Source organism: Coffea arabica, chromosome 2e, assembly GCF_036785885.1.
Source record: "Coffea arabica cultivar ET-39 chromosome 2e, Coffea Arabica ET-39 HiFi, whole genome shotgun sequence".
NCBI lineage: Eukaryota > Viridiplantae > Streptophyta > Magnoliopsida > Gentianales > Rubiaceae > Coffea > Coffea arabica.
Window position 1 is genome coordinate 20,564,234 of NC_092313.1, and position 17,023 is coordinate 20,581,256.

The 17,023-nt window shown below is 36.9% G+C and overlaps 3 protein-coding genes across 4 annotated transcripts in view; 2 read left to right on the plus strand and 1 right to left on the minus strand.

The window, feature by feature from the left end:
- Positions 1 to 1,452: 1,452 nt before the first annotated feature.
- LOC113731871 (probable receptor-like protein kinase At1g11050) lies at positions 1,453 to 4,475 on the plus strand. The gene has a single exon (XM_027257365.2). It carries the CDS (start codon positions 2,090 to 2,092, stop codon positions 4,025 to 4,027), a length of 1,938 nt encoding a protein of 645 aa, XP_027113166.1. The 5' UTR covers positions 1,453 to 2,089; the 3' UTR covers positions 4,028 to 4,475.
- A 666-nt stretch (positions 4,476 to 5,141) lies between these two features.
- LOC113731875 (tRNA-specific adenosine deaminase TAD3) lies at positions 5,142 to 10,883 on the minus strand. 2 transcript variants are annotated; one of them, XM_027257368.2, is made up of 10 exons: positions 10,586 to 10,879; positions 10,409 to 10,460; positions 10,193 to 10,266; positions 9,520 to 9,641; positions 8,728 to 8,810; positions 8,538 to 8,637; positions 7,325 to 7,774; positions 6,739 to 6,851; positions 6,091 to 6,304; positions 5,142 to 5,564 (listed from the first exon to the last, which is right to left on the minus strand). In XM_027257368.2, exons 1-9 carry the CDS (start codon positions 10,707 to 10,709, stop codon positions 6,091 to 6,093), a joined length of 1,332 nt encoding a protein of 443 aa, XP_027113169.1. In that variant the 5' UTR covers positions 10,710 to 10,879; the 3' UTR covers positions 5,142 to 5,564. The 2 variants fall into 2 exon arrangements, with proteins under 2 accessions (XP_027113169.1, XP_027113171.1); XM_027257370.2 differs by lacking the exon at positions 6,091 to 6,304 and having other exon boundaries at positions 10,586 to 10,883.
- A 200-nt stretch (positions 10,884 to 11,083) lies between these two features.
- The window catches only part of LOC113731872 (UDP-glucose:glycoprotein glucosyltransferase), a 28,839-nt gene continuing 22,899 nt past the window's right edge, over positions 11,084 to 17,023 (plus strand). Inside the window, exons 1-6 of the mRNA XM_072079787.1 lie at positions 11,084 to 11,472; positions 12,285 to 12,731; positions 12,846 to 12,999; positions 13,513 to 13,684; positions 15,167 to 15,240; positions 16,875 to 16,971. Of these exons, the coding sequence (XP_071935888.1) occupies positions 11,312 to 11,472; positions 12,285 to 12,731; positions 12,846 to 12,999; positions 13,513 to 13,684; positions 15,167 to 15,240; positions 16,875 to 16,971 (1,105 nt within the window). The 5' untranslated portion in view covers positions 11,084 to 11,311. The remainder of the gene's footprint in view (positions 11,473 to 12,284; positions 12,732 to 12,845; positions 13,000 to 13,512; positions 13,685 to 15,166; positions 15,241 to 16,874; positions 16,972 to 17,023) is intronic.

Below are 17,023 nucleotides of genomic sequence, written 5' to 3' on the forward strand. Positions count from 1 at the left end.
ACATAATGGGTTTGTTTGGATTGAGCTTTATTTCCCTAAATTTATTTGCTTACATCATCATTACAATTTCCAATATACCTTTTTACCTTCCCAATTACCTTTTTATCTCACATACATCACATCACAAAAAATATTACAGTAAAAATATCTCTAATAATTCACAATCCAAACAGACCCAATTATGTATTAAGATAACTCCATATTCTCAAAAGTAAAGATGATGAGATGTAAAGATACAGGAGTATTTATATTTGGCAATATTTTGAGGAAAATGAATTTGCACTTTATAGCTTTTCCATTTGGAACTTAATCAATCTGCAATGCAACTACATAACAGACAACCCAATTGACCACAATCCCTTTTTTTTTTTTTAGAACCAGAACCCAAAAACAAGAGTTATTTGCCTAAATAACTCTCTTCACAAAAAATATTCCTAAAATGATTCAATTTCATACTTTATTTCCATAACAACCTTTTCTGTTATCCATCCGATCAAATTCAAATGGAAATGAGAAAAAGGGTAAAACCCTTCATTATTCATTCAAATAGTCCAAAAATCCCCTACATAACTATAATACTCTACTCTGAATCTATCTTCTCATTTTTGACTATAATGCTCTACTCTGTCTTTGTTTGTCACTCTACTGTCCAAAAAAGTCTTGAACACTTAACATCAATCTGACGATATTTGCCAAAGATGAGAGCAAAATCTAAAATTTGACTTTCATCTCCGTTTGAATTGCAGTAATTTTCTCTTTGTGATACTTTCCTTTTTATTAAGAAAAATAAAAAAAGAAAAGAAAAACTCACTACAAATCCAAGGAAATTGGAATTATCACCAAACACGAAAGTAAAATCTAAAATTTTGATTGTTCATCTCCATTCCAATTGCGGTAATTTTCTCTTTCTGATGCTCTCTTTTTTTATTAAAAATAAAAAAAGGATAAACTCACTACAAATATACCAAAATTGGAATTATTAGTTTGTACAGAACTCTCCATCACTTGTTCATTCAATTAACTCTTTCCGGACTTTTAGTTTTGATTTTGTCATACTGCATTGAACGGGAACTCATTGTGCTTGTGGTTATATGGGGGAACAGCATTGTAGGGTTGAGAAAAAGAGTTTTATGCTTTTATTTTGGATCGTGAGTCTGAAACCTCCTATGTTAATAATAGTGGTACGAGAATTTGATTGAGTTTAAAGAATTTGATTTAGAAAGCATGGAGGAGATTACTCCTTATTAGGGGATGAGGTCAAGAAGATTAGATTAGTAATAAAATTTGGAATTGAATCGTTGTAAGAATATTTTTTTGGAAAAAAGGTTATTTTGGCAAAAAAAAAAAAAAAAACTCCAAATACAACAAGAATGCTGAAGAATCTAAAACCTCCAAATCCACAAATTATATCAATCAACTTTGGTTATTGTATAGCATTTAGTACTGACTTGTAGTTTTCATGCAGCTTGACGCCCGAAGGAAATAGCAAACAAAGCAATCTGCTTTCAGAAAACCCTCAAAACTCCAACTTTCAAGTCAAACACAACGGCACTACCTCAAAATTCCTTTTCTTATCAAAACTCACTACGCAACCTTTCTCGTAGACAACATCGGAACAAGTTGACACGTTTGATGACTAACTGCCCCTCCCGTACGATTGGATTCCAGCAAGCTCCTTTTCTTTTTTCTATTTCTCCTGTTGCCTCCAAAATCTTGAAAGCAGCTGCCATAGAGGATAGTTCACAAAGAAGTCAATTTTGTATTGCTCCATTTTTTTTTTTTTTTAAATCTCTCCCAAGATACAGTTGCCATAGCTTGCATTCCCAAGCAAGTGCAACAAAACAGACAAAAACTGAAACTTGATTTCCTTTGATGACTTCCTTCTCAGAACCATCCACGACACGACCATGAAAACTGGTTTCTTGATACTTTTGATCCCTTTCACCCACATGTAGGGTATCTCAATCTTTTAATTCCAACAAAATCAGATGTGCTCCTCCTTGTTCTGCTCAACTCATTTGTCCTAACAGCACATAAAAAATATATATATATACACACACACACAGACTCTGGGAGGCAAGAAATCATCATGAAGTTCTTGATTCTATTTTTAGTACTTTCTTTTTGTCTCTCTGTTACCAAAATATCTTCGTTATCTCCAGTTTCAGATAATAGCACTTCACCTAATATATGTCCTATGGACCTTAACTATGTCCTGAGAATCCCATGGTCAACTTGGGACTGCAGAAAACTTTCTAAAATTTCAGACAATATCACATCTAATTCAGGCAATAATCCGTGCTGCCAGACCCTGATTTCTCTTTATGGAATAGCATTTGCTGAACGTCTCAAAGCAACCAACTTTTTTCAATTACCCAATTTAGAAACCTCCATTTCTTGCCTCCATAATTTCCAGTCGAAGCTCAATGCCCTTTCTCTTTCCCCTGATCTCACTTCTTTCTGCTTTGACCCTCTTCAGTTTGTAATCTCCTCAAATGTCTGTGCCTCGATTCAGACCACCCAAGATTGGGTTAAGACTCTTGGCCCTTCTACTGTTCTCGACTCTGCTTGCAGGCCTGATCTCACCGATCTCACTGCTTGCGATGCCTGTTTAGCAGCTGCCTTCCAAGTTCAGTCACAGTTGATTGGAATAGATGGTAATAAATCTCACTCAGTAGCATGTTTTTACTTTGCTGTTCTGTATGCTTCTGGTATAGTTAATGAGTTTGGACCTCAAAGTAATGCTGCCATTTCATGCACCTTTAACCTTCAAATTAAGTCAAAAAAGGATCATTCATCTCTGATTTTTGGACTCACTGGAGCAAGTGTTGCAGTCCTGGTGATATCTGTTTTCTTGGGGTTGTATTTATGGTGGGCTAAGAAACGGAGGAGAGGAGGTCGGAGTTTTGATTTGGGTTCAGAAGAAATGGAGTCTAGACCAAGAAGGAGGCCTAGTACCGTTTCTATATGGTTTAAGATTGATGAGCTTCTGAAGGCGACGGATAACTTTTCGTCCAAGAATTTTATTGGTAGAGGGGGATATGGGATTGTTTATAAGGGGACACTAGCTGATGGGACTGTTGTTGCTGTCAAAAAGGTTATAGAGTCTGATTTTCAAGGAAATGATGAGTTCTGCAATGAAGTTGAGATCATTAGTAACTTGAAGCACCGAAACCTTGTGCCTCTTAGAGGTTGTTGTGTGACAGATGAAGATCTAACTGATGGGCATGAAGTGAGTGGTAGATATCTGATTTATGACTATATGCCTAATGGGAATCTTGATGACCATTTGTTTCCAACAAATGGGGGTGAAAATGTGAAGCAACCGTTAACATGGCCTCAAAGAAAAAGCATAATTTTGGATGTGGCACAAGGCCTGGCTTATTTGCACTATGGAGTGAGGCCAGGAATATATCATAGAGACATTAAGGCCACGAATATTCTGTTAGATGCAGATATGAGGGCAAGAGTTGCAGATTTTGGGCTGGCAAAACAAAGCAGAGAAGGGCAGTCACACCTCACAACTAGAGTGGCTGGAACACATGGATATTTGGCACCTGAGTACGCACTTTACGGGCAGTTGACTGAGAAGAGTGATGTCTATAGCTTTGGGGTGGTTATTTTGGAGATAATGTGCGGGAGAAAAGCTCTTGATTTTTCTTCAGGTTCACATCATGCACTTTTAATCACCGATTGGGCTTGGTCACTGGTGAAATCAGGCAAGATGGAACAAGTTTTGGATTCTGCTTTAACGAAGAATGAGGATTCTGCAATTGTAAATCCAAAGGCCATCATGGAGAGATATTTACTAGTTGGAATCTTATGTGCTCATGTGATGGTAGCTCTGAGGCCAACCATTATGGATGCACTGAAAATGCTGGAAGGAGATATTGAGGTTCCAGCAATTCCGGACAGGCCTGCACCTCTTCTTATGCATCCTTCTTTACATGGTGGCGACATTAATAATTTCACCATATCACCAGCATTAAGTGCGCTGAAGTTAAATTCAGGAGACATGCTTAGATGAACAAAACTTTTGTACTGTACATATTCTTCTTCCACTTCCAAAGACGAACAAATTGAAGTTAAGAGGCTGGAGCTTTGAGCTGAATAGATTGCAGACAAAAGGAATGTTTATACAGCTTAAATGCCATTGGTTTCAGAGAAACAAGTATTTTGGATGATTGGTATTTACTAATGCTCTCGAAAATATGCAGACTATTCATGTATGCAGCAAGTTCGATGAGCCTCATTCTTTAAATTAAATCTTTGATCACAAGTTCTGTTATTTAGCTTCAGACGGAAGATAGCAGACAAGTCAGTCCACAGAAGATTTCCACAAGATTGTTCTTTGTAAATTGGAGACATTAGGTGACATACGAACTACTCTACTTTGGCAATCATCTTTCAGGCCATGCCCTGTAATTTTCATGGAATCTTTAGTCTCTTACTTTATATGATCTTTTACTGAATCAGCTCTGGATTAGGTTCAATGGTTTCCAAGAACAAAGTAAAGGCAACTATGGGTGTTGTGTAAGACAAAATTTGACTAAGGGAGGACACATTTTGTTCCTCTCCAAACATATTTACAAAGTTAATCATTCTGATTGAAAACAAATAAAAACCAAAAAAAAAAAAAAAAGGAAAAGGAAATTGTATTAGATTTGGTTGCTGGGGAAGAGGGGAGGAGGAGGGGGGGAAGAAGGAGAGGAGGAGGGAGGAGAGGAAGTGGTGGTTGAGGGAGGGAGGAGGAGGAGAGATGGAGGGGTTGTTTTCAGAGTTAATTTTTGGTGTTTTTGTTAGGTGTATTTGAAATGTACTTGGAGTGTTTTTGAAGATGTTATAGAGTGGATTACTATAAGTTTATATTTCAAATACAAGTTTTTGAGAAAAACAGGAATCCAACAGGCCCTAGGTTATATTATAAGGTGGAAAACTTCATGGGGAAGTTTGCTTGGTGCTTAGAGGAAAATAGAGCCACATGATATGAAAACTGAGGTCAGTGATTGGCATTACCAAATTTTCACAATGGATATCTTTCTTCTTTGTTGCGTCTCCAGACAACAAATTTGCAAAAAGGCGTTTAACTGTAACAGCAAAAAGATATCCCGGACAAAGTCTAACTTGTAGGTTGCAAAGGCTAAAAAAATTCAGCATGACCATAGCTCTCATGTATTTTATCTTTCTTTCCACTGTCAAAAGAATGGTTAGTTCTACAACATTGAAGAAGACAAAATGCCTGCATCCAAAAGAAAGGAACTCCTGCTACTGATAAAAGACTTGCTTCAATTTTCTGGGGACTTCAGAAAGCTTATTTGTTCCAAAATCTTCTTGTTTGGGGTCCAATCATCTCCATAACAAGTAAATCACCTTTCCTCTCATTCGGTTCACGATTTCCAACTGCTTTGGCATACATACTCACTAAGGTCCAGTTAAATCTCCGTCCACCAAAGATCTTAAAAACAAATTTCAAAAGTCAGTTGAGGAGTGCTGATATGTTATTAGTTTTATTGCATATGGTGGATTCTACAGTCAATGCCCGGTGTCGATGAGTATTCTTTTTCCTGCAATGGCAATCAGTCAATCACACTTCATGGAAATTCCATAACAAACAGAAATGCAGTCAGCTCAAAATTTGGAGTACTAAGGTAAACCATGAGCTTGATACGCTTTCTTTTACAACATCCTAAATGCATTTCGCAAAGCACCAAGTACAAACATGTTAAGAAAATCATTGTGTGGTGTTTCAACTATTCAATAATTAATACTGACAAGTGTGTGGTAGCATATGCTACGTAGGGCAAATATCATGTACCATAGATACACCAAGGAGACTCAAACAAATGCAGATTAGTTTTAACAGTGAATATTGGATTGGAGACATTATAAGATACTAACAAGTGTGTGCTAGCATATGCCCTTTTAGTATGTAGCACATATATCATGTACCATTAAAACAACAATGAGACTCGAACAAATGCAAATTAGTTTTGACAGTGAATATTGGTATTGAAGACATTAAACGATACAAGAACTAAAACTGGAAAGAAGGGCAATTAGTAATTAGTTAGCAGCAATACTTTAACATACCTATGTTTTAATTTGATAATTGTTAGAAATAATGGAGACTAAAGTTTCATCTTTGACCATCTCTTCAGGTAACAAAACCCTGAAAACAGCATAGTGGTGATTCAAACTCCTCTCTCCTTGTAACCTGTGAACACTTCCCAGCGCACCAGCATTTGGATTTGGAAGAGCGTAAAATATTCGCTTAACTCGCTGATGTACAAGGGCCATGGCACACCTTAGAGAAAGAGCACAAGTAAGACCTCACAAATTGAAGATCAAGAAGACTGAGATAGAGAGTAATTAAAGATTTACTGCAGTCCAGTCTTCTAAAGCTAAAGTCCATAGTGTATAGAACATAAATTCAACTTCCCCTTGTTCATGTTGCTGCTATTACAACAAGCATACTCTTCCTCCCTCCCTTTGAGCAACAAAATTTGCCCCAGCTTGAGGCGGTAAGTCAGATGAGGAGTATGAACAAGTCATAAGAACTATTAATCCAGTTTTGGATTCGCTTATTAAGCAAATGGAGGCATCAAAGAATGCATAGAAGCATTATCATAGAACTCGAGAAAAGTTTGAAAGCATTTAATCACTTTCCCAATGATTTAAAAACATTTGACCAGTGCAAAATAGGAAAGGCAACAAAGATCCATGAGTAACTTAACTTACATAGTGCATGGCTCCCAGACAAGATAGATGTCATAACCAGTGCATAAGTAAGGCTTTGCAGAATCAGATTGCAAAGCATTAGTTTTCCAGTCAAGATTCTCATCATTTCCATCCTGAAAGAACACAACACTTCTTGTAAGATCGTACAATAGTAAGCCTCAAGAAGTTGCTTCCTCCCAAGGAAATTTTACCAAAATACGCTCTGAGATACGAGTATAGAGTAAAAGTGAATTCCCATAAAATCAAAATTTCATAGTTAATAAGGTTACATCAACTGTAAATACTTTACCATGTTATACAACACAGTAATCCACATATGTACTCCTGCATTACAAGTTTTACACCTATGTAACTCTGAACTTCTGAACTGTAGTAAGATCAAATTTGCACATATGATAAGAACTGTAGTCACATAAAATGCTAATTGCATAGGACATGCTTCTCAACTATATCAAAGTTGATTTTAGATCCCACTAATCTCCCTGTTAAAATCTCATATTTCAGGTTACAACAGTCAACAAAAGCATGGGATATAAGAACCCAAAAAAAAAAATTCTAAGAATCACAAGGAAGCAAGATAGTCTACCTGAGTAAAATTAATTTTTTGTCTCTTTGAAGGCAAGCCTGTTGAACTGGGAACCAGATAACCCTCTTCAATCATCTCAGCTCCACTATGTCCACTATCAGGATAAAGAAGCCTATCTCTAGCAGCAGAATGTTCAATTGCCACCATAGCAGCATGGCGCAAAGGATGCCAGGAAATAGAACTTTCAGGTAACTGCTGCTCAGTCCATCCCCATGGAGGCAAACAAGATACACAGATATGCAACCCTTTTAGGTTGGATACATGGCTTGCAAATAATGTCTGATGATTTTCACTTTCAGATGTACTGGTGGGAGTAAAGGGTTCATGTTTGAAGCAATTTGTTTCCATGTTGGTCTTAAATTTGCAACCAGTCCTAGAAAGATCTTGGTCGCATGCACTTGAAATGACCTGTTTAGTTGAAGGATCAACAATAACAGCAGCATTGACCACCTATAGAGAAGAGTCAGGTTAAAAATGATACCAAACAGAAATAATCGCAGGTATGCATCAGAGTGAGTGTCACCATGCATAAGCCCCCGGGTCCAGATCCACAAATGAATAGGAAGCGAGGCAAGGGTCTATCATTAAAGGGGGAAAATAGGGGTGGGGCTATGTTCTGCAGGGGCCACCATGTACAGCTATGGAAAGGAGAGAAGCCTGATATCATATAATGTAGTCCTTGAGGGCCTGGCACTGTAAGTAATGCAGACCCTGTAAATAATATCAAAGTACTTGTACAAAGACACCTAGAGCTCAGTCAAAGTTCAATAAAGTGGCTGGGAATAAGAAAACAAATTTGATAATCTTATCAAATGAAAATTGCACTGTATGAAGAATAAGACAACAAAACAGAAGTTAGATATGACTACAAATAAGAAGACAATGAGCATAATATAATGGAAAACAAACACCCAAGGACAATTGATTACTGGCAGTAATCTAGAGCTCAATTACCAACAGAGTAGAAATCTAGAGAATTTTGAATGGTCCTACTGTCCCTTATAAAAAGCACAGATCATTTAAGAGTTAAGAATTCATTTTATTCAACTGCATATGATTCCATTTATTCTTTCTAAGAAAGGTAAGCTGGAAATCCAGAGAGATAAAACCCTGGGGATAAGCACGTAACAACAATAATTATATATCATTACATTTTCGTTGCAGTATATCAACAATTTTATAAGGAAAAGGCTATGTCCCATAAAGAAATTACCAGATTAGAGCATGACCTTGCCAAGTCAACTGCATATTTCATGAAGCCAAAAACTGACTTTGTATCCTCTTTGCTGAATCCAGTTATGCCAGATATGTTACTGTGATTGAAAAAGATGGAGAAATTAATAGAGAAAAAAGAATAATCAAAAGCCATATACAATTGTTGAAATATTTCAGAGCTAACTCACTAGGTAGGTGGATGATAAGATGTTGGCCAGAACTTGCATTGCTCATCCCATTCTTCCTTCGTTGATGCAGCATATCTGCAAACCTGAAATAAAAGAGCTCCAACGCTGTTATACCGGCATTAGGATAGATAACGGTGTAGCTGTTAGCCACATCAAGGCAAATATGTGACAAAATATGCAAACAAACTGAAGTATGTCATGATACTGTAGCCATTAGTTATATAAGGAAGAGCTGGATGAGGAATTTGAAATTTCTACAGGCGCCGATAAGCTGCAAGCCTCCCTAATTCAGATGAGAACTGAAACAAGTGACTACGTAATTGACTAATCAAGCATCTGCTACTCTGCTCACAGCTTTTGGGTGAGGAATCAGGACAATTAGCTAATTTATGAAGCCATTGAAACATTTTCTTTCCCTCCTCTCCCAAAGAAGAACCAAAGGATTGAAGATTAAAATCCTAATTTAAAATGTTCAATTTAAGAATCAAATGAAAAGTTTACATGAAAATACATTATCAAGAGTTACTAAGACAGAAGAACTAAAAGAATTTAGTTGCAAGATCCTGCCAAATTACACAAACACACAGGCATTCCTTAATGGCCCCATTGGGCTTCTTATATTAGGCTCAAAGGTTGGGCAGTATCTTAAAAGTCCTTCCCATTTCAAACCAATATAAATCATTTCATACACTATTTCTAAAGGAAAAAAAAAGAGATTTGAAAGTTGAAAAGCTGTTTCGTAATGAAAATTAACTCAAAACAGGAATGCTTGGAGGAAAAAGGATGACCCACTTTGGCAACAAAAGTACTCAACTGGTATTGCTTAATGAGCTCGAGCACATCATTTGGAGCTCCATCCAACTCGCTATCACTTTCAGAAGCCAAGCACAAGATCACAGACAGCTCGTTCTTGCCTGTAAAAATTACAACTCTTACAACCATGTGGACAACTTTAAGTCTGAGACACATATTTTGGAATAAAGATATAGAAATCCTATTTGGGATTGGAAAGATGAAAGGAAGTAAGGCATAAATACAATTAAAGGCATTTACTTCTGCAAATTTTACCATTTAATCATATTTTCTATAGTTTTGGTCAAACAACTTGATTTACTAAGACGGCTAACTGTTTTTCAGTTATGTCAATTCCTCACATTTATGCACAGTTCTACATTAACAAAAACTTTTATTCATAAGTTAAAGGGGTTCACGCTGCTTAAAGCATACAAAAGCATGTGTCTCAAAGAAGTATGCTAAATTTTTTCTAGTGCCCCAAAAGAACTGGGATTATGTCAACATCTCCCACTATGTTTGTGTGACCATATTGAATAATTTACCGTATCTGAGAAAGTTCATCAATAATTTACCGTATACAAGTATGATAATTGAACTAGTTATCCTGCATAAAGGAAGTCGCGCAATAAACTGTACAGACATTCACAGTATACAATTTCAGAACATTTACCTCCATCCTGAGATTTCTTGCGCACACGCTTCACATGGCGAAGTTTCTCCAGCGGTGCAATTTGGTTCAACTTCCTATTTCGGACAAAAAAGTCACAAATAGAGCTATAAATACCTCAGATAGTACTAAAAATCAACCAGGGGGAAAAAATGAAGCTCCAGAAAACACAAACAAACAATTCAAGGAAAGAATCAGCTGCAGATTTAAAAGACAAACCTCACTAGAGTATTGGCATGTTTCGGTTCAATAACAGCAGCGTGGACATTCACTGTTAAAAAATGTAAAGGACCATTAAAACTTTAAGAAGAAAAAAGGTCAAAACTTTACAAAAACAGAAGGAACTATTTAAACCGAAGTTATCTTTGCATCTATTACATTGTGGTAAAATTTTACCAGTGGGTTGAAGGTGAGGAGGAACTGGAGGCTTGTCTGGTATATATATGATTCTGCACTGCTGCTCCTCCTCTGCTGCTGAAGCTACTACTACTTTATTAATTCCTTCGCTGCTATTATTCATCTCGGCGCTGGTGTGTTCGCACCAGAGATAGAGAGAAGGGGAGGGGAGAAAGAAAGAGACTTAGCACGGTGGATAATGCTGGAGGAGTGAAGCCTCCGGCGGCGGCGGGGAAGCTGGTTTGAGGCCTGAATGCCAGCTTACGAGAACAGGGGATCGATTTGGTGAGCTTGGTACTCGTTCCTCTTATAACCCAATACCAAATTGCCATGTCAAATTATGACGTGGTAGTAAAACTCATGCCTCTTAATGTACCAATCTGCCCCTACATTTTATTGAAAAGACAGAAATACCTACAGAGGCTCATAGGTGTCTCGTTGTAATTGGATCCAATCCTCGAATATGCGAATCAGGTGAACCGCCCTATTATTGGAGTAAACCCGGTAAATGCTCTTGCACAGCTGACTGCACTGAAGTGAATCAGTGAAGTCAGTGAAGTCCGAAAGTCGCTGCCAGTGCCTGTAAACAATCGAAACTTCAGGACTCTCATAACCCTCTCGAAGCCATCAAAAAATCCAGAAAAATTTTATCTTTAATTGGGTTTTCATCAATGGCCATAACCAGTTAATCTTGAAAAGGGACAGTTTTGATCAAAGATTTAGCAAATGGAGCCCCATTTGAGATCTGGATTTTGGTTATTTTTCGTTGTTCTTCTCTTTGTTGGCCTTTCTGGGAATTTGATTTCTGCTCAAACTCGCAGTCCAAAAAATGTACAGGTGGCTCTCAGGGCTAAGTGGTCTGGTACTCCACTTCTTCTAGAAGCTGGGTATGCTGTTTCTACGAATTAAACGCTTGGATGGTTATTTTTTGTTGGAAAGGATACTCTTATCATTTATGGATTTTTCCCTCCAATTTATGTTAACCGTAATTAATCTGTTTTTACTAATGTATTCTTTATTGGATAGTTCTTCTCTGATGTTATGATCAAAATTCCTGAAGTTAATTAGTGAAGGAGTAAAGCTGGTTTTTCTATCCAACTTTGTGATTGGTCTCTCTCTCTCTCTTTCTCTCTCTAATGCTCCTATTAGTGGGGTTCTAAATGTTTGGAGGGTAAAGATGAAAGAGATAATTGACTCCCTTATGCTTTCTTGGAGTGTCAATGCGTCAGCATTTGATTGTTTTTGTGTCGTTAAATTGTGAAAAACACTCCAAACTTACCCGTACTGCTATTTTCTGAGAATGAATTTTTAATCTGCCGATCAGAGTTTAATATTTAATGCTTTGGTGTTGGTGGTTGTACAAGTAAAATCAGGAGCTTTTTAGCTGCTTTTTGAGGTTTTTGGTGCTTAATACTGGGAGTCCTTGGAGAAAATGAGAAATTAGCTTGACCATCTGAGGATGTCCTACTTTCTCTTGAATTTGTGCTATTTTGTAGTTGTAGTTCTTGAATTCGGCTTTAAATGACATTAATGATGATTTTTATGATTTTTAATAATAAGTAGCTTTGGTTGAGTTTGTTAATTTTCATGCTGAATCCTTGATAGGGTCAAGAAACTTAGCTTTCACAGGTTTCTTTACTAATCATGTTTGGGAAAAACACTCTCCATGTCTCATGAGATGTTGCTGTTCTTTTGACAGGGAGTTACTGTCTAGTCAATGGAAAGATTTTTATTGGGATTTTACTGAATTTTGGCTTCTCAAAGGAAGTGAAGACTCTGGTTCTCATACTGCAAAAGATTGCTTGAGAACAATTGTAAACTATGGGAAGTCTTTGTTAAGCAAACCTTTGGCATCAGTTTTTGAATTTTCTCTCACCCTTCGATCAGCATCGCCGAGGTTAGTGCTGTATCGGCAGTTAGCAGAGGATTCTCTTTCATCGTTTCCTCTGGTTGATGATAGCTCAGCTTCTAGCAATGAGGGAGGTTTTGAAACAAATGATAATGCCAAAAGCAAAAAAGTTGAACCGTTGCTCTTGGGAGTGAACTCAAGAGCTCCTAATGGAAAATGTTGTTGGGTTGACACTGGGGCAGCACTACTTTTTGACGCAAATGAGTTGCTACTTTGGCTTGAAAATCCTGATAAAGCGTGAGTCTTGCTCTGTAATTCATGTTGTATTTCTTTCTTTAATTTTACAAGGTTTTCAATGATCTCACTGAAGGTTGTTAGTACACTGTTTAACAATATTGTTTTTACTGCCAGAACCACTGATACATTTCAGCAGCCCGAGCTTTTTGAATTTGATCATGTCCATCCAGATTCAAGTATTGGAAGTCCTATTGCCATTCTGTATGGAGCTCTTGGGACGGACTGCTTTAAGGAATTTCACAATGTCTTAGTTGGCACAGCCAGACAGGTAGGGCTTAAGTAGTTAGGTAATGTTTTTGTTGCATGTTATTTTAGTTGATTTTGCTGTTTCTTTGGCACCACCTTTTGTTAATAAGTTACTGGTTTAAGAAAAGCTACCATTAGAATAGCAATACAATTGTTTGTTGTCAAGTAAAGTTTAAGTCTGATCACTTTCACTTGCATAAATAAGACAAATGCTTGTGAGCTCTGACATTTGGATTAAAGGGTTTACCATGTCTAAAGAAAATGATTACCTTTCTAATCTGAAATGTGTTGCAACAAATATATACATACGTATATGTATGTATGTGTATAATGCACATGTACAGTTTTTGTTTGTTTTTCTTTCTGTTCTTCAAATATGTACAGATTGCCTCTTAACTGAGCAGTGAATGTACTTCTAACAGCACACATCCAAGGATGATGGTTTTTTATCTGATGAACCTGTGAAAGAAGCATTAGTTTCTTAATTTGTTAATGCTATCCATTGCTTTCTGATTCATTCCATGATTGAATGCAGGGTAAGATCACCTATGTTGTTAGACCCATATTACCTTCTGGCTGTGAATCCAAAGTTGGTCATTGTGGAGCCATTGGTACCAGAGATGCTGTGAACTTGGGTGGCTATGGTGTGGAACTTGCTTTGAAGAACATGGAGTACAAAGCTATGGATGATAGTGCTGTTAAGAAAGGTCTGTTTTTTTATTCAGGTTACTCCACTGTAGCATTCTGTGTCTGGATTTGATGTTATCTAGGAATGAATTGCTATTTAACCAATTTCCTATAGTTTTTCATCTCTCTTTCATCCTTTTTGTTGCCTTCTGCATTAATGAGGTACTGTAATTCGAGTTATAATCTCTAGAGTTTATGCCCCGAGAAGTATTGATTTTGTGTTCCCAGATTCACTGAACTGCTATAAGGTGATTTTAGTTCTCACGGCCCGTACAACCATTTAGCTCTGCAGAAATAAATAGTTTAAATTAAAAAAGAAAAAGAAACTACTAACCATGCAAATTGAAGCACTATCCCTGAGAAATTCTGTCCGAGGGAAGTTATGGGAAGACGTAAATCTTTACTTGTCCCATTTTGGTGCAAGAAATCCATTCCAACATCTAGGATCCATGAATGGTGTTTTTGTAAAAAGGTGGGTGGTCAGTTGAGCCTGTGATGGTAACACTTCTTGAATGCAACATCTTGCCAAAATTGTAGATCCTGGGTGAATATATATGCAATTAGCTTTTGCTGTTAAATTAGATGAGACCTACAGTATCTATGATGTATGGATAGGTTCATTTGAAAAGCTGGTTCCATAAAGAGTGTCGTGGAATACTTCTTGAATGCAACATCTTCTGAAACATCCTAGAGTTCAGGTGAACCTGTAGTTAATTATTGCTGTTAAATCAGATGGATTTCTACACCTCCCACAAGTTGTGTGAGAGTTTTGTTGAACCATGCACTTGATTTAACTAAATGAAGAGAGAGATTTCCATAATTGGCAACAGAATGATGGTTGGTAATTATTTTTTACGAAACCATGGAACTGTTCAAATCAGGAATTATTTTGTAGCTTTCTCCACCAGTGAGCAGCTGTTTAGAAGGTGTAATTTAATCAGACAAGTGTCTTATTACTTGTCGTGAGCTGTAGCTTTGGTATTGATCTTGACATCGAAGGTCCTCACAGTTCCCTTGAAAACCTTGGATCTCGATGCATATGTCAATGGAGTTGAGTTCCTGCCCTCCTAGTTATGCTATGTATTGGCCCATCCATCCTTGCTTCTCATTTTTTTTTGACTCTATAATTCATCAAACACTGATATTACACTCCAAGTAATCAATGCAAAGCCCTTCAGTAGTGGACATAGGAAGGAAAGGGCAGTGAGAGAGGCAGGACAGATTGTGTAAAGGGGATTGGGAGATAAATACTGTATTTCCCAGTTGTTGGTTGGTTGAATTGACAGTATAGTGCTGCCCTTTTGCCACAAATTATCAGAAATTTGGATGGAACCTAGGAGTGGGGTTTTTTTGCCATTCTTGAAAGTTTTGTCACTACTCGCCACTACCAAACTTCAGGGGTTCCAAATGAAAAGTACCCTTTTTTATTCTCTCTGTTATATTTCCAGCACAAATGTCTTTATATGCAATGTAAGTTATCAAATTTTTAATTTTCATTGCAGGTGTCACTCTTGAAGACCCTCATACAGAAGATCTCAGCCAAGATGTCAGAGGATTTATCTTCTCGAGGATTTTGGTTAGTTATCTCCATCGTAATTTCATTTAGGGTGTTGGTTCAGTGCCATCAACTTTTATGGCTTGCAATTAAACTAAAACCAATTATTGTGTAAACTTTTCTACATACTAGTTAGTTTGTGTGCAACACACACAAATATTACCTTAATTGAGTGAAGGTGGACTCTGAATTTCTCTGTGGCCATTTCATTATTATTTTTTTTGGGTACTGGGGAGGGCCTATAACCCATTATATCTTTATGGCCACTTTTATCCTGGTAACTGCCAGTGAAATAGTATTCTCTTTTAATTTTTAAATCTAAAAATATTTCTTATTGAGCAGCTGTAGGAAAAGAACAGGTATCTTCTTATTGAAGTTGGAGCTAAGTGTGATTCTATAATTTTTTGGTTAACTGATTGGTCCTATTCTGCAAGCCAAAAATTGATTTCTCATGATGGAAGAGCTTTTAGAATCTATCTATTCATCAAGTTTGGAGGTTCTTTAGCAAATTCTTTCCTTTAACTAGTAAGGAAAAACCTTGGTGTAATCGTGCAAGGTTCTTATGTTGTGGACTGGATCCTGTAAAAACAGGCAGTTGTGATGATCTCAGAAGTGTATTTTGCTTCTTTTTTTTTTAATTAGTGTATAAATATTAAGAAATGTAAAGCTGGTGTGACTGGTGGCAGTTAATTGGAATTTAATTTCGCATTTGATAATAATACAAACCAGTTATATTGAGAGTGTTGTTATAGGACCCTCGAGTATTGTTAAGCACCTCTTATTGCTTCTTATCATTAAGTTTTGGGAAGATAATCCTTTTCTATTGTGTCTTGCCTTTGTGAATTGGGGGCATAAGTTGTCTAAGTAGCTGTTCTAGTTTATGATTAGTTAGATACAATATATTTGTCTGCCATTACCACAGGACAAATTTTACAGGCCTTTTGCCAGTAGGTTTACATGTCTTATCTGCCATGTCTTGATTTACTTAAGAAAACCAATTGTCAGTAGGTTTTCTTGATTTACTTAAGAAAACCAATTTTACAGGCCTTTTGCCAGTAGGTTTACATGTCTTATCTGCCATGAACATCCCTCCAGTTCCTTTATCAAACATTGTCAGTATTGAGGTGGAACAGAGACAGCAATGGGAGATGGAGGGTGAAATATTTGATCAGCTATTCGAAGTTTGTTAATAAGCGGGCTGTTAAAACTTTTTACTACCTCTGTTATGTGGGCTAGGTTAAGGTCTCATTTTAGTAGGGCATCCCTTGTTGTCATGTGATTTGTGCTTCTGCTGCAATTGACTATTTTTCTACTTCAAAATATTTTTTCTGTGTTGCTCTTTTTTAGGTTAACGGTGATATTATTGAGAATAAACCTGATGACAAATCAGGCAACCCATTGACTGATGTAACATTGCAAAAAGATAAGGGTTGTATTTTTATTGATGTAGGCAAGGTTGAATTCCTGCTGATAGATCTGTAAGTTGGAAGTTCTAGTGCATGAATTGTCTGGTGAGACTTATAGGAAGCATTTGTCTAAATGCTCCTTAGCTGTAACAAGCCTAGAATTTGATTTAATGATAATGATATTAGAAGACTGGCTATCCTTCCCAGCTATCTAGACCTTATGTTCTTTGTTTATGTCTCCTTGAGTAGGAACGCAAGCCAGAATTAACATCTGAGGTTATGGCTTTCAGAGATTATCTGTTGTCATCCACAATATCTGACACATTGGATGTTTGGGAATTGAAAGGTAATCATCCTGATTTCTCTCTTAGTTATGATTGCTTCCAAACTATGTTGGT